Source organism: Drosophila guanche, unplaced genomic scaffold (assembly GCF_900245975.1).
Source record: "Drosophila guanche unplaced genomic scaffold, DGUA_6, whole genome shotgun sequence".
Taxonomy (NCBI): Eukaryota; Metazoa; Arthropoda; class Insecta; order Diptera; family Drosophilidae; genus Drosophila; species Drosophila guanche.
In genome coordinates, this window is record NW_022995749.1 from 754,183 (window position 1) to 773,068 (window position 18,886).

General features: G+C 43.5%; 3 protein-coding genes across 12 annotated transcripts in view; 2 read left to right on the top strand and 1 right to left on the bottom strand.

Moving 5' to 3' along the window:
• Nucleotides 1-94: 94 nt before the first annotated feature.
• On the top strand, nucleotides 95-2,073 carry LOC117585708 (WD40 repeat-containing protein SMU1). The gene is made up of 5 exons (XM_034275344.1): nucleotides 95-246; nucleotides 315-381; nucleotides 439-697; nucleotides 755-1,833; nucleotides 1,900-2,073. Exons 1-5 carry the CDS (start codon nucleotides 221-223, stop codon nucleotides 1,996-1,998), a joined length of 1,530 nt encoding a protein of 509 aa, XP_034131235.1. The 5' UTR covers nucleotides 95-220; the 3' UTR covers nucleotides 1,999-2,073.
• Nucleotides 2,047-2,765, top strand: LOC117585712. Of its 2 annotated transcripts, none has more exons than XM_034275349.1 (2): nucleotides 2,047-2,429; nucleotides 2,482-2,765. In XM_034275349.1, exons 1-2 carry the CDS (start codon nucleotides 2,183-2,185, stop codon nucleotides 2,688-2,690), a joined length of 456 nt encoding a protein of 151 aa, XP_034131240.1. In that variant the 5' UTR covers nucleotides 2,047-2,182; the 3' UTR covers nucleotides 2,691-2,765. The 2 variants fall into 2 exon arrangements, with proteins under 2 accessions (XP_034131240.1, XP_034131241.1); XM_034275350.1 differs by having other exon boundaries at nucleotides 2,497-2,765.
• A 1,512-nt stretch (nucleotides 2,766-4,277) lies between these two features.
• LOC117585704 (tolloid-like protein 1) overlaps nucleotides 4,278-18,886 on the bottom strand; it is a 39,781-nt gene continuing 25,172 nt past the window's right edge. Inside the window, exons 1-15 of one of the 9 annotated variants that reach the window (XM_034275333.1) lie at nucleotides 12,134-12,155; nucleotides 11,443-11,620; nucleotides 11,352-11,378; nucleotides 11,078-11,286; nucleotides 10,787-11,000; nucleotides 10,305-10,522; nucleotides 9,707-9,833; nucleotides 9,537-9,641; nucleotides 9,039-9,467; nucleotides 8,577-8,980; nucleotides 8,351-8,520; nucleotides 8,110-8,287; nucleotides 5,991-6,170; nucleotides 5,863-5,878; nucleotides 5,608-5,788 (exon numbers count right to left, since the gene is read on the bottom strand). In XM_034275333.1, the coding sequence (XP_034131224.1) occupies nucleotides 5,743-5,788; nucleotides 5,863-5,878; nucleotides 5,991-6,170; nucleotides 8,110-8,287; nucleotides 8,351-8,520; nucleotides 8,577-8,980; nucleotides 9,039-9,467; nucleotides 9,537-9,641; nucleotides 9,707-9,833; nucleotides 10,305-10,522; nucleotides 10,787-11,000; nucleotides 11,078-11,270 (2,280 nt within the window). In that variant the 5' untranslated portion in view covers nucleotides 11,271-11,286; nucleotides 11,352-11,378; nucleotides 11,443-11,620; nucleotides 12,134-12,155 and the 3' untranslated portion in view covers nucleotides 5,608-5,742. Of the gene's footprint in view, nucleotides 5,789-5,862; nucleotides 5,909-5,990; nucleotides 6,171-7,092; nucleotides 7,190-8,102; nucleotides 8,288-8,350; nucleotides 8,521-8,576; nucleotides 8,981-9,038; nucleotides 9,468-9,536; nucleotides 9,642-9,706; nucleotides 9,834-10,304; nucleotides 10,523-10,786; nucleotides 11,001-11,077; nucleotides 11,287-11,351; nucleotides 11,379-11,442; nucleotides 11,621-12,133; nucleotides 12,157-15,815; nucleotides 15,843-18,886 lie in introns of those variants that run through there. The other 8 variants (XR_004573933.1, XM_034275331.1, XM_034275330.1 and 5 more) reach the window with 8 other exon arrangements.

An 18,886-nucleotide genomic window follows, 5' to 3' on the forward strand; every position in this document is an offset into this window, starting at 1 on the left:
ATACATTTTTGCTCTTTTTATAAACAAGCAGCTGGTTGGTCGATAGTCGCGTGCTAAGAACTATTGCCTTCAAATACCGATTACTTACAGCTGTTGCCGGCAAGGCTATCGACGGCAGTGCCATCTCCAAGACGCATTTTTATCAATATTTTCAGAAATTTGTAAATAAAACAAACGAACAGATTTTAAACGGACTCCTTTCGTCTGACACTTCCCCAGCATGTCTATTGAAATCGAATCAGCCGAGTGAGTACATAAACATTGCCCCATCATGTCTTGCATGCGTAATTTGCCTTACCACCCACTGCACACAGCGTGATTCGGCTCATCCAGCAGTACCTGAAGGAGTCCAATCTTATGAAGACGCTGCAGACCCTGCAGGTAAGTCCAACTACCCACCTCAACCAAAATTGTTGCAACGAAGTTTTGGTGTGACAGGAGGAAACCGGGGTCTCCCTTAACACAGTGGACAGCGTGGATGGCTTTGTCCAGGACATATCCAATGGTCACTGGGACACGGTGCTGAAGGTGACGCAATCGTTGAAGCTGCCCGACAAGAAACTGCTCAATCTATATGAGCAAATCGTGCTGGAGTTGATAGAACTGCGGGAGCTGGGCGCCGCCCGCTCCTTGTTGCGGCAAACGGATCCCATGAGCATGTTGAAGCAGCAAGAGCCCGAGCGGTACATTCATTTGGGTATTGTATTTAATTTTGTGTTGATCGGACAAACGTCTAAGGGCGAATCTTTTGCAGAAAACATGTTGCAGCGTGCATACTTCGATCCCCGTGAGGCATATGCGGAAGGCAGCAGCAAGGAGAAGCGACGCACTGCCATCTCCCAGGAGCTGAGCGGTGAGGTGCATGTGGTGCCATCATCCAGACTCCTGGCCTTGCTGGGCCAAGCCCTGAAATGGCAACAGCACCAGGGACTCCTTCCACCCGGCACCACAATCGATTTGTTCCGCGGCAAGGCGGCAATGAAAGATCAGGAGGAGGAAATGTATCCCACACAGCTGTTCCGGCAGATCAAGTTCGGTCAAAAGTCGCACGTAGAGTGTGCGCAGTTCTCGCCCGATGGCCAGTACCTGATAACTGGCAGTGTGGACGGTTTCCTGGAGGTGTGGAACTTCACCACCGGCAAAGTGCGAAAGGATTTGAAGTACCAGGCACAGGATCAGTTCATGATGATGGAGCAGGCTGTTCTGGCTCTGAACTTCTCGCGCGACTCGGAAATGGTGGCCTCGGGTGCCCAGGATGGCCAGATCAAGGTGTGGCGCATCATTACCGGCCAATGTCTGCGCAAGTTTGAGAAGGCCCACACCAAGGGCATCACCTGCCTGCAGTTCTCCCGCGACAACAGCCAAGTGCTGAGTGCCTCCTTTGACTACACGGTACGACTGCACGGCCTGAAGTCGGGCAAGATGCTCAAGGAGTTCAAGGGCCACTCATCCTTTGTCAACGAGGCCACATTCACTCCCGACGGCCACAGCGTACTCAGCGCTTCCTCCGATGGCACCGTCAAGGTGTGGTCCCTCAAAACCACAGAGTGCGTCGCTACCTACAAGCCGCTGGGCAATGAGCTGGCGGTCAACACTGTCCTCATCCTGCCCAAGAACCCCGAGCACTTTATAGTCTGCAACAGATCCAACACGGTGGTCATCATGAACATGCAGGGCCAAATTGTGCGATCGTTCTCGTCGGGTAAGCGCGAGGGTGGCGCCTTCATCTCGGCCACGCTTTCGCCGCGCGGCGAGTTCATCTACTGTGCTGGCGAGGATCAGGTGCTATACTGTTTCTCCGTCTCATCCGGCAAACTGGAGCGTACACTGAACGTGAGTTTTTACTGCCATTAAACTCATTTTAGGTCTGTGGTAATTACATTCATTATTCTCTTACAGGTTCACGAAAAAGATGTCATTGGCCTGTCGCATCATCCGCATCAGAATCTACTGGCCAGCTACAGCGAGGATGGACTGCTGAAGCTGTGGAAGCCATAGATGATCTGAGCCTTTGCCCTTCTTGACTTTCTTTCGTATCTAGTTTTAGTTCCAAAATACACCTACTGCCCCCGATTACTATTACTTTAATTTTCGAGGTGTTTTCTTGGATTTATCTCTTGCCCCCACATCAATATCTTCAATCATGTCTCTATATGCAACAAATTGACTTTAATTAAGCATTATGCAAAGCGACAACGACCAGGGCCCTAATCCGCAGAGCACAGAGTTTGCCTCAATTGATGGCTCAGCGCTTAAATTAGTCGAGCAGCCACACTCAAGGGGTTCACTTGCAGTCAGCATGAAGAGCGACCAGATCATTGATAAAATACGCAACAAGCTGAAGGAATCGGATCCTGGACGGCGTACTGTAGTCAACACGTTTCAGTTCAACTTCACCGATGCCGACGGAAAGCTCATCAAGAGCATGGGTGAGTGAGTGCCGGGCCATTGGTCTGACCAACGTTGACCGTCTCACTGTAGTCTTTGATTTCAAAGCCCTGAACATCTATGAGGGCAGTGCGGACAGTGCCGATGGACAGGTTACCATATCCGATGAGGATTTCTATCTGGTTGGCACCAAACAGAAGACTTTCCAGGAGATTCTACAGCAGGACAAGGCCACCATCGAGGGCGATGAGCAGGCAATCAATAAAATGTTGGAGAAATTTCGCATAAATTCACAGAATTGATTGGCCCAGATGCCATCTAATATCATGTATTTAATCGAATTACTACTTACCAAAATAAACTTTTTCTAATGTGAATATTTAAGTGGATTTATGGCCTTTCGGTGGAAAGACGCCCACCCATCTGGGAGCATTCTTCCCACGCTAAAATACTCATGAGAAATGATTGAAAAATTGCTTAAGCCTTTTGAAATTCAATTGGTTTTATTATTCATTTATTTAATTACCTTTATTTATATTTAATGTTAACATGGAATTGTTTTTGTAGGTGTTTCCCTTTTAATTTGAAATTTTTGGTTTCTTTGGCGTATTATTATTATTTTCAACTATTTGTTTGTCATTTGGCAAGACGCAACGTTTGGTGCCAATGGGTGCGCCTGAGATTCTGAATTTGATTTCTGACTGCTGTTTGTGGTCTCGTCTCGGATTCGGATTTGAATATTTGTTTTGGACTCGTCTGTGTGTTGCCTGCCTGTGGCTTACTTTTAGGTTTAATTGTAAATTTAACATTTGCTCTTTTTGGGGTGTTTTAATTTAACTTTTTGTGTTACATTACTTTAGTAAACGTTTTTTTTTATTTTAAAACATCTTTTTCTTGGGGGTAGGGGTTTCTCTTGGGGCTTGCTCGTTCGAACATTTTGTTTGGCATTTCATTACTTTTCTGCTTTAGTACTATTTCCTTTTAAATTTATTTTTAATTTGTTAATTTTTATTGCTAAAACACAAATTCCGATTTTGTTTATTAACTAATTGAATTGTTGGTTTCCGGGGTTCTTCCTCCTTTTTCTTATATTTGGTTTTATGCAATACAACAACAAAATTTGTACACTTAAACTAAAGTTTTTTTTATATGAATTATTTCTTAGGATTTACTTGATCATTATGCTTTTTTAATGCAACAATTTAACAACGTTTTACTTCATCAATGTAATTGTATTTACTTTCTGTTTTACTCATTAATTATTTATTTTTCATTTTTGTTTTATTTTTATTAATTTAGCATTTGTAACACCTACATACGTTTATTATAAATGGTTTTTACGTTAAACGGTTTTAAGTTTCCTTCGCTGATTTAAGCCATTTTCATTAATTTCGAAAGTTTTCTGTTTTCTGTTTTCTGTTGCAAAACGTACGTGCGCTATGAAACCAATACTTATTTTTTTACTTTACGAAACATTAGGGAATTTACTATCGATTGAGAGAGCTCCAAAACGGAGGAAACTGACTGAACAAAACCGTACAAAATATACATACACTGAAATAATTACAATACAATAAAATATAACACTATAATAGAATAATAATAATAGTTGATGTAAACGTTTGCCTAATCTGGATTTGGCACAAAAGGAAATTAAATTTGAAATTGATTCCTCGAGTTTGGATTTGTGTTTAGTTAATTTTTGTTTAGCTTCTTGTATAATTTATTTTATTATTATCGTTCCCTTTAGCGTATACATTTTTATAAATATTTTGTTCGCCTTAAATGTTTATAAAAATGTGCTTAAATAGACAAAAATCTTTTTCCCGAATTTATCCCGTTTTCCCAACCCATTTCCATTCCGCTTCTCCGTTCGTTTCTCGAATCCATTTACCATTTTTTTGGGGCCGCTAATTAATGTTTTTATTTAATTTGCTTCGCTTATAAACTCCTCGATCTAGCTTTATTTAACTCTGCGCTTTTATTCTTTGCTGGAAGATACAGTTTTGATAGTCACTAATTCTTTTTTTATTTATGCATTTTTCGCTCGTCTCTTGCCACTGCGGTTTTTGTTTCTTTGTTTCATTGTTTTGTATGTTTGTTTGATTTGTGTGTAGCCTTCAAGTGTCGAAGCTTTGTTGTACGTACAAAATGTGTAAATAAGGAGTCATGTCATGCGCATATGTTTAGGTAGTTAATTATTATTGTTTTATGCCCTTTAGTGTGTGTTTTGCTGCTGCCTCTATTCTGTATTGGTTTATCTATCGGTTCGCGAGAATGTGTATTCATTTATTTTGCGCCTACGCTCCATCGTCTCGCATTTGTTGTATAATTAATTCAATTTATGCTTTACCTAAATATTACTCGTATCAAATATAAAAATCAACAACTTTATTTTTATTTATTTTTTGGTTTTTGTTTTGGTTTCCCCTTGTCTGCGGTCTCTTGTGGCTATGAAAATGATCGTACTTCCGGCACTTCCTCTAATTCCCGCTTTTTACACTCCTACTGTCCGTCTCCTCCGCTCTTTCACATTCTCCTGCCATACGTATTTCGCTATGTGTATGTATAATATAGTATATTTAAATGTAGCTATTATTTGTTTGTTACTTCCTTCCCTCCCATCCTTCGTTTTACTTTCTGCTATTGAAACGCGCCCGGCTAATCTCTTGTTAATCGCAACTACAACATTTTCGCACTACTTTTTTTTTCTTCACCATCCTCTAATTTCTACTACTCCTTCGCGCTTGGCTTGCTCATTAAATTTATGTCTTAATCAATTCGCATTTTTGCATAATTTCTTGTCTTTTAGGTATTGTTAACTTTTGAATTACTGTTTCTGTTTCTGTTTATGTTTTCTGTTCTCTGTTCTGTCCAGTTATCGTTTATCTTGTCCACGTGTCCGTGTGTACGTATGTTTCTCTGTGTATCTGCGTACCAGTGTATGCACTATATGTACGTAAAACTACTTCACTTGCTCTGCAAAGTTGCTCTTATGTTCGCCATTTACCTAGTTAGCCTTAGTCTAAATGCGTCTTAAAACCGAAACTGAAAGTCACGATAAAAATGCCTAAAAATGCTCTAAACCATCGTTAAACGTTCGCCATTTGGTTGACATGATCAATGTTGTCCTCATCGAAATGCACATCGTTGATGAAGATGTCCGCAACCAGATCGTCCTCGTCCAAGTCCATATCATCATCGTCGTCATCCTCCCCGTTGGACATCAGGCCGTGTCCCATGTCCACACCGGCAATGCATATGTGTGGCGGCGGTGGCACACTCGTCGGTGGCAATGGGGCGGGTGGTATGATCAGATTACCGCTATTGATGCCATGCAAACTGCCCGCTATGCTAGCCCCGCCACTCTGCAAATGCCTCCGACTGGAGCTGAGACCCGCTGGAAAGCCAAAATGGGAAAGTTTTAGTCGAGGAAAATAATAAGGAAAGAGGTTTTCAAATCAACCAAATTACCTGGAAACTAAAAATACTATAAAGAAAAACCAAAATCAAAGAAAACCTTAGAAGAGCATAATAATCAAACAAAATATAAGGGTTAGTCCCTGCGAAAGGGATTCTCGCACCACTCCCACTCGGCTTACCCGTTGCACTGGTCTGTGAGTCGTAGTGCGCATTCCGATGTAGTCCTAATTGGCGCACATGGTTCCTACGGTTTCTTCTGGAGTGACAGAGTGTGCATAGGAGACAGATTAGGGACAAGACGACGATTAGTGTTATTATAATTAGAACGTCGTGATCCGCCTCGGCCGCTTCCGTGGTACCTGTTAAGGTGGGGTTGGGATAGAGCAAGAGCATAGAAAAGATCATTTGTTAGTCCATATAAGGGAATACTTTAATAATTTAATATTAATATTAATATTAATATTAGTTATGTGTGTGTGTTTGTGTGGATTTCTAGTTAGAGGAGAAGTTGTGTGTGTGTGTTTCATGTGGTTTGTGACTCTGAACTTGATGTTCTTGTTCTGTTGTGGATGTGTCTGTGTGCCTGTGCAGTGGATTCGGATTCCTTTAGATTTAGGATTAGGTTAGACAGTTCAGTTTATCATAATTAGGCACCAGGAAGATATATTTATATACACATACTTCTGTGTTATGCAGTGCGGTATTGAGCGGAAAGGTGCAGAACATAAAGAAGCCAGAACAAAAGAGGGAAAACCACATGCGGTGAACAGAACAAAAACTCGGAGCAAATCAAACACTCTCACAATGCGATCGAAATGGTAAATGAAAGATGCAACAAAAGGGAAAACTTCGGATGATCTCGGCTGTAGACAATCTACCAGGGTTGGGGCTGGCGTCTTTGGTAAAAGTTGTAAGGGTAGTTCTAGTGAAACTTTACTTGGATTGAATATTGTGCATGTCATGAGCGTGGGCTTTGTGGGCGTGTCGTGGATTTGAACGTGGACGTGTTTAACGATTGATTGGTTTGGTAGACAAGCTTATGCAGAACTCACGTGTTAAATGTGACCAGAGATAGAGACAGAGTATTTCTTTTTTTTTATAGCTTAGGTATTAGTTTGGAGTTAATATTTGGTTTTGGTTCGCCTCGTTTGTTATTTGGAAAAAAATGAGTAAAAATTCTTGCTAGCAGAATGTTTCTTCTTTTCTTTATAATAATTTTTTGATTTTCGTGGCACTTGCAATTCCGAATTGAAAATTTTGATTTTCTTACTGATTCTCAGGTTTTATTTTGTTTAGTTGTACGTATTAAACACTAATGCCATAATTGCTAAAACAAGTGTCTGTAGAAATGTGGGCAGATGCGTGGAATTGGCGTCACCTGTGTCACCAAAGGGTTAGGTTGTGGGGGTTTCGATTTCAAATTTACGTACAGATGTTTACATATTTTTTGTTATTGGTAGACAAAAGAAAGAACAGAGAGAAATATAGGTAGAATTAGACATGTAGAGGAGAAAGAGATAGAGAGAGAGAAAGAGAGTGAGAGTTTTAGTGTGGGCGTGGCTTTAGAAATTTGCAGCGACTGAAAGTGTTGGATGCCATACGAGTGGGTTTTTTGCGGTGTGTGTTCGAGTGTGTGAATACTGCTAGCAAGTGGAAGAGATATTGAATTATATATTGAGTAGAGTATGGAGAGAGAGAGAGAGAGTGTAAGATGTATGCATGGCTTAATGGCTGGGTCAGAGGATCGTGGAGCACCCTAAACTAACCAGGAAGTATGTACAAAAGTCTGGCCATTGAAATGAAATAAAACATAAAAACAGCTACTTAAAATTTACGAGTACTTATGTAGGTGCAAATGTTTATACTTAGAGAGAGTTAGAGAGAGAGAGAGAGAGAGAAGATTGATTTGGCCTCGATATTGTATGTATTTTTAGTTGGTATTTTTTTTAAGTTAGTATATGGATTATCAAGTAGTTTTTTAGTGATTAACGTTTTTGCAAGTGTTTCGTCGGGTTCAAGTTTTCATTGCTTATCAAAACGAAAACATAAACTTTAATGGAAAATATATTATACACAAGAATGTTGCTCAAGGACCCATTCCAGTCCAGCAGTCCATGAGCGGGCAAAAATCAAACCAAAAACCAAAAACGAAATGAAACGAGTTACAATTATTTGTCCCCATGGACACTGGGGAAACACAAACACGAAATAAAATCGAGAACGGAAACGTAAACGTAAACCTAGTCAAAGGAGGCAAATAAAAATTGAACTGAACCGTTCGACTCACTCACGACTCACAGTGCAATTCGTCACTATCGTCGCCGGGACCGCAGTTCTTGACACCGTCACACCGCAGCTTGTCCGAGATGCAGTAGCCGGCGCCGCACTGAAAGTGGTACGTGGACTCGCAGTGCAGGCCCACAGATGGCGGACCCGGACCCGAGTCCTGTATCTCAGTCCACACAATGCGAAAGCCCTAAACAAATTGAGTAGAATGTCAGTTTGGATTCCTATTTGTATTCAAGTTTCCATGGCTCACCTGTGCACCTACGGTCTTGTCGCTGGTGGTGAAACTGATGCGCGCCGTCTGGCCCGTGGAGGTGTAGTGCCAGTACTCGATGGGCGGCTTCTCGCCGCACAGCTCCATCGGCGGTTGGTCAGAGTCCACATTCATCCACAGTCTCAGCACAGCTGCAGGACAGCCGCGATCTGAAAGTAAAACAGTTGTAGAAACGTATACGGCATGGATTGAATTGTAAACTCACTTGCTGGATCTCCTTCGAGACCGAACTGCTCAAAGTGAATGGACAACTTGTAGCCGGGTCGAGCGGTCATCACCCAATTGCAGGCATTGGAGGCCAGGCCACGACCAGGCGCCTTGTAGCCCGCCGGCCAGTTGGGGGAGGTGATGATGCCCGAGTCCTCATTGCTGAAGTTGCCGCCGCAGTCCCCGGCATCCGATTTGGCCGACTCGAAGAAGTAGCGCGCCTTGAAGCCACTGGCCACACTCTCCTGGTCGGTGTGCAGCGTAATGCGCAGCCCCACAGCGCCGCGGGGGCTCTCGACGGGTCCGGGTGCTGTCAGGCCACAGTAGCGGCCCAGCAGGCGATCGTTGTTGTCCCGATAGACGACATACATCTCCAGCCAATCCTCAAAGCAGGCGCCCGAACTGCAAGGCAATCAGTGTTAGATTCAATTCCCAAAAGTGTACTCTGGAGGCTGCTTACCCATACGCTCCAGCCGTGGCATTTGCATTGTTGTCCGCCTTGATCTTGAAGTGATCGAACACAATCGTCACCTGCTCATTGGCCTCGGCCAGGAACAGATACGAGCAGTTCGTGTCCGAGGGATAGTTGGAGGGATATCGGGGACTGTTTAGCTCTCCGCGCTTCTTCGAGCTGCTCACGTACGTGAAGCTGCAGGTGCCATCCGGGGCCGCGGTGCCGGGTATCTTGTACTCCGTCTCGAAGGTGTACTTGCCCTTGAAGCCACGCCCCTGCAGCTCTCCCGAACTGAAGACCATGGCCAGGCGCGGCCCCTCGCTGATCACGCGCTGCGTCTCATTGCCACAAAGTTCATAGTCGAATTTGTCGTAGGCATCGGCAGTCTCCTGCCCCTTCAGATAGATCTTCAGATAGCCATCCGTGCAGTTGGATCTGTTTGGAAGATAGTTCATGGATTACTTATGCTTCCAGGTGTGTTTTTGCTTAGCTAAATGCTCTTACTCGCTCTTGTCTTTGTGGCTAACTTGTGGTATGTTGAAAGTGCTGGTAAACTCGAGGCGCACACGCTCCAGATGCTGTGCATCCTGCATGCCATAGATGAAATATCTAATCGATGATGAACCCCATTAAAAATGTAACTCTCCTTTTCCCCCATTCTGTTGATTACTCACCTACACACAGTTTTTGGTATATAGGGATAGGGATAGTTTGGGGAGAGCACAAAGCCGGTCGACTCCTTTTTCGATAAAATCTTTTGATCACATTCTGAGCCACGTATGTGAATGCCATCATTTTCACCTGATGTACAGTAGTAATTTGTTGTTGCATTTTACATTTTGGTAATTGTTTAGCAGTGTTTTTGAAAGAGCAGTCAGATCAGTTCAGATTATAGTAGAGCAGAGAGCAGAGTACATCAGATAGCGTAGAGGAGAGAGACAGAGATTCGTTTTGAAGTGGAGAGAGAAAGTTGTTGTGGAAGGTTAAAAATTTGTTCAGAGTTTTGTTGTTTCAATTGGTTTGGGAAATCAAAAGCAAACAAAAAATGCACCAAAAAGGAACAAAGCCAGGGTGGAAAGGGTGGTAACAAGCACATACAAATAGCTGTTAAATGCTCAGCTTTCTGGTAACCATTTTGTGGCGTGTGCGCCTAAAAGTATGCAGCACACACCCGGCTGACCGCACAAAATGGTTGCCAGTGGGGATTGTTTACAACTGAAATGATTGATAAAACAATTGCAGTTAGATGGGTAGCATGTAGTGGGTACTTACGTATAAAATCTAATTTAACAAAACCCTCGCTAAATTCATAAAATCCTTTAAAGCCACGATTCTGGGTATTTGCGGTGCGCGGTAACGTATAAAAATGAACAAAAAGGCTCGACTCGCTCGAATACAAAACTAAGTTTCTTTGCTGTCCGCAATATGTACCGATTAATGCTGACGAATTATCTGGGCCATCGTACACTTTCACATAGTCAAATGGGCAGCTGTTTTCATGTTGTTCGGGTTTTATTTTCAGGTAAATTTATAGGTGGATTGGATAGATAGAAAATTGGGTTTTGTTTAGAGATATTTTATAGTCGAATGAGAGTAAATTTGTGGATACAGATTACAGATTAAGAATGTTGGTATGTGTGTGTGTGTGTGTGGTGTGTGGCTGCCAATCAAAGCAAACTCTGAGAAGAACTTGCTTTGATCTTGACTTGTTAGCGGGTGGTGGTGGGATGGTGTCTGTCATTAGAGGTACTCACTGTGGTCCACCAAAAAATAGATCAAAATCACGAAACTCTAATCTAACTCTCTGATTCGATTCACCAAGAAACTGATATGTGCACGACATATCCTTCGGATAGGCACCTGGATAGGTTGGCGATATGAGCGTACCGGTCTTATTCACACTCATGCTCGGCGTTATCGTGTAGGAACATGGCGATCCCGCAATGGGTATGCCAATTTCATATTCCGCTTTTATCAAGGAATAATCACAATAAGTTTAGTTATTTATCAGCCTTTAGTTGAGCATCACTTGAGTGACTACTTACATGCATTTATAAACCTAAACGTGCCCTCGAACAGGTCGGTGGACACGTTCTTGTTGCTAAAAAATGAAATGACAACGGCTCGGTACATGGAAATGCGACGACGCGGCGGTATGGAGCCACAATACCGACCACCGAATGGTGAATTGATAAGCTCCGCAGGCTCTGACGATTGCACCTCCGAGTAAATATCCATGTACTCATGAACACAGCTGGAAGTAGAGAAAAACAAAAGGTTATTTTTGTTTTAGTTGATTGATAATTGTCTAGGACTTACCTTGGTAATTCACCGACGGCCGAACCGCTGCAGAAATTGAATTAAATATTAAATATTTAATAAGAATTTACAACTATTATTGTTAACTTACTCTGGTGGACTTCCTCTTAAACTAAACGATTTAAAAACTACTTCGACACGCTGGCCAGGTCCTGCTAGGAAAGTGTAGAGGCATTGGCGCGAATGATTGCGATGATTGTGCAGCAGCGGGGCCGAGAAGGTGCCATTCTGAGGCCCACCAATCCGCGACACAAATGTCTGATCACACTCTGCAGAAAGAGAGAGCGTGAAAGAGAGAGAGAGAGAGAGAACAAACGGCAAAGTTTGCAGGCGGTTGGGCCATTGATAAGTCGTTTTATTTTAAGGATTCTGTTGCTAAGTGGTTAGACATAGACACGCACGCACACAGAGCAATGCAAAACACATACACATATACAGAACGAAGCGGCAGAACAACATACGAGCATCTCAGTGTGTAGCTTTGTGTGTGTGTGTGTGTGTCTGTATCTGTGTGTGTGTTTTTGCAATTTACAACTAGCAAGCGATTGGGTGGGGTTTGGATGGGAGGTTTTGTCAACTAAGATAACTTTCAACTACTGGGATAGACACTAAAATGTAACTGCTAACTACTGGCACAGACACACACGCACAACCCAACATACACACACACACACGTACAGGAACACACACAAAGATACACATCGAGAGCAAGAGAGTGTGTGAGAGACAGAGAGAGAGAGCGTGAGTGAGAGAGAGACAGTGAGAGACAAGACGCCACCTACTTGGCGATTTCGTGGGTCGCGACGACACCTCCAAATATGCCACCACGGGCTGCATCCAAGGCTCGCCATCACCGCCAGACGATGGCTCTAAATGAGCAATGCCTGCCCCTGCAGGGGAGTAGTTGGGTAGTCAAGTGGTGGGTGGATTGGTGGGTGGTGTGTGGCAGGTGGGAGACAAATATACATACACAATGTTAATGATTTCGATTTGCATGACAATTGCGCTGAATTATGATTTACTAGGGGACTGTGTAACATGGAAATGCGCTTCTCGACTCTATGACAAGCTGTCTTAATGCTCGTTTATTTTGTCTCCCACTACTGTAGCTCCCATCAAATAAGTTTGGTTGTGGCTGTGGCTAACATGTTATTATCAACTTTGATAATGCAACTTAAAAAGGAAATCCATGTACTCTCCACAGGCGCAAGCCAGAGTGAGAAAGAGAGAGCGGGTGGGTGTGTACCTAAGCCAGCGGAAATTATTCAGAGCTTTTCCTGCATACAGACTATGAAATCCCCTGCCAAAACTTTCCGCCTTAAAGCCTTAGCCTTCCTTCAGATTTCAGCGTTCTTTATGGACTACATTTTGATGGACATCGAATGTAATTGCTATGAAATGTTCTACGCTTCTGGCAGAACATTTACCAATGCTTTGCGGGCACTCCCTTCCAATTAAATTAAATTCAGTTTGGAGCACATAATAAATGAGCGCATCGGGTTTTATTCTGGCTTTTGTGGCTGCCCGGATGGTGCCCCTGCTGCGCCACGTTGCAGTTGCGGTTGTCTAACATTTGTAGTTTCTTTTTGTGGTGAAAATCAAATTTGGCAGAGTGGTAAATGGAAACTATTGACACACAATTCCCACATAATTCTCGTCTTTATGCTTCCCAATGGCAATCCGTTTAGGCTAGCGAGCTCCGATGGCATTTGTTTTGTGGCTGGATCATAAATATGCCCAGAATGCACCGAATATTCTGCAGTTGCTAACATCCCAACAGCTGTTCGGTTGTCACGGTGCCAGCGATCTAGTTGATAATCCCTCTAGCCATAACTCTTTAATTTAATTATGTGAGAGGACGTTTTGTGTGGAATGCAGTTTGAAAAACAGCAAAATAAATGGCGTTCCGTGTAAAAGTTTGCTCATTAAAATGAGAGCGGATTTGTGTGGCAAACACAAACACACATGCACAGTAACTACACGCAAACACACACACACACATGGAAGGATTCGAGTGTGGGTGGGTCTCGCGTTGCGTGCAGCGCCCCAAGGCCTGCGTACAGCAGCAAAAGCAGCACTCTGGGCGGAGCCAGGGCGGTAACAATGACAACCGCAGCAGCCCAGAATGCTGGTAACCGGAAACTGGCAGAGCCAAATCCCAAAGACCGCCCCCACCGCCCCTCCGTCGAATGACAATGCGCAGTAAAGTGTCAATAAATTTTATGCAGACGCCATTTGCATTCAGTCATAAATATTTTTGTTGTGTTCCGCCACGCTCGGCCGTGTTGTCCTCCGGTGTGGCATTTGTATTCTTGTTCAACTGCCACCCCACAACATCCCACCCCAACACGCCATCCCCTGTCATTATGTTAATTTACACCTTTTGTGTGTGCCACTGGCCAGGACGCGGTTGCCATGCCGAGCAGCAGAACAATGCATAAAAACTGCAACCAGATTTTAATTGCGTATTGTAAAAACAAACTGAGAAGCTGCCAAATGGCGGCAGCACTTTCCTCGTTTCAATTGTGTTCTGCTAAATGTATTTATCGCCAGACTAAGCAGCTGTAATCGGCACGTGAGGGAAGGGAAGATCATTCTGAATGGAGCTGAGGTTTGGGTGCAGCCACAACTTTGGTGTGTAGCACAAATTGCGCCCAAAGGATGCGTGCCACAAAACGTCGGGAGACCGAGACACAAGCGCATAATAATGGCCATGACGAAGATGTTATACAGCCCAGAGGGTTTGTGTGTCTCCACAATTCCCAAAACTTTCCCACACATGTGCTGTCAGGCGACAAAGCTACAGCGAAGAGATTTCTCAATAATTCTCTGGAATTTCAACATCATTTTAACCATTTAGATGAAGAGTTATCTTCTAAGCAGCAGAATTATTTAACGATTGGACCTTAACCGTAACTGGAATTCATAATTAGCATTCTGATGATTCCCCCTGCCCATAATTAATGGCAATTTCTGTTTTCACGTTGTCGGAATATCAGCTAAACTTTGCTCCAACAAAACTTGAACTCTTTTGCGAGTAAATCAACTTTTTCGTTGCTGTTGGAGGAAACTTTTGCAAACAATGGAGCGCAGCTTTAAGCCAACTAAAATCAAGAGTTTGCTCCGATTTAAAGTTTTGCCCATTGCGAATTTTGTTGAACAGAGTTTGGGGGGATGCTGAAATCACTTTCTTTTCTTTTGCTGCTGCTTTGCATTCAGAGGTGACACTTTTGTCGCCTTTTGCACATATAATCTTTAGTGGGTCTGTCTGTCTACGGCAGGCTCTACTTAGGCCTCCATTCTCCACTCCAGGGCTGTCTCTGTCTCCCCCAGAAAGTGTCTGCCTGCGTTTCCTGCTCGAGTGCACACTTCTTGAAAATTTAATGGCTGCCACTGCTGTTGGCACTTACACGGTTGCCCGCTGAGCCTGCCTGTCCGTGCTCTCCCTCATGCTCAAACCGCAGGCCCCCAATTTCCACATTTCCATTCTCATTCCGCAGCCTCGGCATGCCTCCACCCCCGTCTGACACCACAGTCGAAGGGGCTCATGTTACAGACAATTTGCGTTAAGTTTACAAGCACAACCAGACCAGAACCACGAAACCCGCCCGAGATGATGGCACCAGCACCTTATGTTGTTTTATTTTGCGATGGCGTGCCGCTCCCAGGACGATGGCAACGGCAACGGCAACGGCAATAGCAATTAAAGTGGATTTTCATGAAAATGAGTTTTCCTAATAGTTTATTTTGGCCCAGGAATAAAATCATGGCGATAAAGTGCGTTGATTAAGCCAGAGGAGCTGAAGAGCAGACGGGGACAGGTGGGAAGTCAGGACGATGATGGGCTCTCACGACTAGGATAAGCATCTTCGACACAGCTGCCTGTCATGGTTTTGGCTTTGGTTTTGCCTCATAATTATGCATATTATGTTGCACGGGACCTGAGTGCATATTTGTGTTAGCTATCAGGTAAATTGTGTCTAATTTATTGCCAATTAAATGGGTGATTAAATTCGAGTGATTATGGCAAGGCTCGGCACTTTAATGGGGGGCCTTGGCGAATGGGTTTAATAATTAATTATAATTACGCATAAGCTCGAATAACTCGCGATTTTTAAGTGGATTTCAGTAAAGGGTAACATGGTAAAGGATAAGTAGCCATATCTTAGGAGTTACTTTTGATATTCTTTATTTTATGTCACGCATAGGAATCAATTCTAGGGGCAATTGGGAATCCAACATTGGGCCAGCACTCGACGACCCGTACCTTAATATATAATTTGAAATCTTTTTGGCCTGCACTTGCCACTTGCACTATTTGTGAGTCTCTTTTGGGAATGAAATTTGATAACTGCCATTGGGTAAGGGGGGAGGAGCACTTCAACTAGGTCGAAGCAAACTTTTTGCCGATAAGTGGAAATACTCGTAATAATAATAATAAAATTGGCTCTGGAAACTACTCACGCTTTTGATTGGATCTTGCGTACGTACCTGCAACGAGAGAATGAACAGGGAAAGGCGTAAGTCAATATGAATTAATATGTAGTTAATATGTAGTATACATGTACACGTAAAAAATTTCAATGAAAGTTAATGAAAGTACTTTCTGCTGCGTTGCAATACAAAGAGAGACGACAACTGGGGTCAATAAGGCGATGCAATTAAAAACAGAATGAAGAGAGAGAGAGAGAGAGAGAAATTGACATAATGGACATGGAGGCAATCAAAGGGATTGCGGGAGGGGACTGCCTGCCACTCGTGCAGCAGCCTTCAGTGCTTCACAGCAGCAGCAGCAGCGATTCCAAAGATACAATGCAGACACTGCTCCTGTGGCTGTGGCCATGGCATGGAAAACGAAAGGCAAAAGGCGAAAGGATACCGAAAGGACTCGATTCAATAAGCGTCATATTATGCTGTCTAGTCGGGTTTCAGCTGAAGCACCTCGTGTTGCATGCTGCTAATCAATCATGGCATGCAATGCCACCGCCAGTACAGACGGAAGGAGCAGGGGGCTCGAGCAGTGGGGCGGCACATCCAACAGGCCAAAGCGACTGCTCTTCCAGCAGCTGCCTTCAATGGGCAATTATTGATTGATGCCAAGTGCACATCGCCGGATGGCAAGAGCCGCTCAACGGGTGGCCACCATCTCTCTCTCTCTCTGAAGTGGCCTGCAACCCTGATCTAGTGCCCCTTCGCCGTACCCCTCCCTGCAGCAACTTTTGTGACTGCCGCAGCATGAGCAACTGCCGCATCTGCTGTCAATGTTAAGATTTTAGACATTGAAATTATTCTTTTGAAGCCTCACAGCCTGGCACAGCTTTAAGTTTTTGGTATAATTTGTTGCATGTTTTCCAGCGTGCAACATTCCATGGGTTTCCGTTTGCCGTCTCCTTGAGAGTGTGTGGCCTTGCGGCTTGCTGTCGTCCTGTCAACAGTTTCCTACTCGTCGGTACATATTATTTTGAAAAGTTTCTTCACTGGACTTCTGCACTCATTTAGAAGACATTTTTCTCATAATTGTGTGTGAACAACAAAATATATTTCCTCTGTGATTATTTTGCTGTTTTGGATGTGACGTAGGAGAAACGTGTTTGGCATGCCCAAAGAGCAGAAACCAAAACAAATGTATTTAAATGAGTCTGGAAAATTAAGTGGAAATGTGTGTGACGGGAGGGTGGGGCTGGAAACACGCGAGATGTAGATAAGTCGAAGCGGAGCAAATTTTAATGCCGCTCCAGCAAACCTTAGACAAATAAAACTATAAATAAAGCGAAACCTCCTCAGCGGCATGTGGTTGTGGCTGCGGGTCTAGGCCTGGCTAGGGGAGAACCTATTTACATAAGTGCCACAACAGCCCCCAACCCACACCTTGTGTCTAAAGGCGCACGTGTTTGATATTTCTTTTAGTTTTATGTCAGACAATATCATGCCACACAGACACAGACACGGACAAGCGGCACATCCGCCCGTTGATAATTCAATAAACTAAACAAGATTCTGTGGGAGATTTATGGGTTTGACATACGGCAGTTTCGACTGCCTCAGAGGCGGTTTATAAATCTCCATTTCAACGCACAGATACACACGAAATTGCTACAGCTCTTAGCTACTTATTAAAATGCCATTTTAGAGTGGGCAGACAGCAGCTGTAGGAGCCGTAGTAACGGCTGCTTCATAAATTGCCCACACTTATGCTCAATAAATGGCCATAAATCTGTGAGCCGACTCGTTGGCGGCATTAAAATGCGCAACGACACGGCCACAGTCAGCCACAAAACGCCCGAAAAGTAGGCAACAGACAAATGCTACTACGAAGCAGGCAAAGGGAAGGTGAGGCGTTTGATACCCTAGCAAATGTGTTGTTTCAATGTCCAGCTATGAGACATCAAAGAAAATGCAATAAAAATTTCAAATAAAACCGAAATTTGATCAAATGTGGCAAGGAAATTAAATTTCTAACTCATTTTAAAGGTTTTCCGTTGTCAAAAAAGGTTGTCTGGTTGACAGACCTTGTTTTTACCACATAATATTCTGACTAGTGATAAAAGGAAGTACTTATCTGCTGCTAATAAAAAATGTATATACTCTTCAGGTTCTTCGAGGCACCCACTGACAAATGCCACAAACAAATAATAATAAAATATGTGCCACGGACTGTGTGTGAGTGTGTTTCTGTGGGTGACTGGAACAAATCTGTGTTTGCTGTCGAATCATTCTCCACGGCTTAGCAGCAAAGCACAAATGTAATTTGGTTTTAAAAATGGCAGCATTTGTGATGGCAACTGGCCCGAGGTGCTGCTCCTAACGGGCGGACATTAAACTGATGTCCCAGCCTTCCCAGACACTGCCGCTGGAAGGCAGTCCGAATTGATTAATTGACAGTTGACTCGTCATCGTTTTCGAGGGCCATTCTGGCTTTTTTTGGTCAACATTGTGTGCGTCAATAATGGGGACATGACGTGCCGTAATAAATCCATGGGTCAGCCAAAATTTTGCTTTTGCTACATTACACAAAAGTGCATTAAATTTCGAGCCATTAGGCAGCGAATCTCTCCCTCTCTCTCTCTCTTCTCTATCTTTCTATTGGCAACACTGCCGCCTGGACATCCACTATCTACAGTTTACACGTCGCTGAATGCAATTCTCGACGCTATCTCTTTGCCATTGTAAAATGTTCATCATGCAAATGAAAGAAGAACGAACAAAAATTGCTCTGCTCTACTTATGTATAAGCCATCAACGAGGGAGAAGGAGAATTAGATTCAGACTTAGTATATATACGAATATCCTTGCATTTACTAGCTGAGCATTGCTACAATTTCTAGCCTGTGTCTGTGTTTGAGTTTGTTTTCGATTTCGCTTCTCTAATTGAGCAATTTCCTTTTGGTTAATTGCTTTGCGCGCTGTCGGATTTGGATGCAGGATTCAGGAGTCCGATTCCGATTCACTTGCAGGTAAACGACAATCACCTCTTTCGCGCCGCAATCTACTCTGTGTCTTGGTCAATTAATTTGCCATAAGCAATTCATAAACAT

Coding starts and splice junctions, on each gene's coding strand:
- LOC117585712 (XM_034275349.1), top strand. CDS start 2,183: ATGCAAAGCGACAACGACCAGGGCCCTAATCCGCAGAGCACAGAGTTT. Junction 2,430..2,481: donor AAAGCTCATCAAGAGCATGG/GTGAGTGAGTGC, acceptor GTCTCACTGTAG/TCTTTGATTTCAAAGCCCTG.
- LOC117585708 (XM_034275344.1), top strand. CDS start 221: ATGTCTATTGAAATCGAATCAGCCGA. Junction 382..438: donor AGACGCTGCAGACCCTGCAG/GTAAGTCCAACT, acceptor TTGGTGTGACAG/GAGGAAACCGGGGTCTCCCT. Junction 698..754: donor CGAGCGGTACATTCATTTGG/GTATTGTATTTA, acceptor AATCTTTTGCAG/AAAACATGTTGCAGCGTGCA.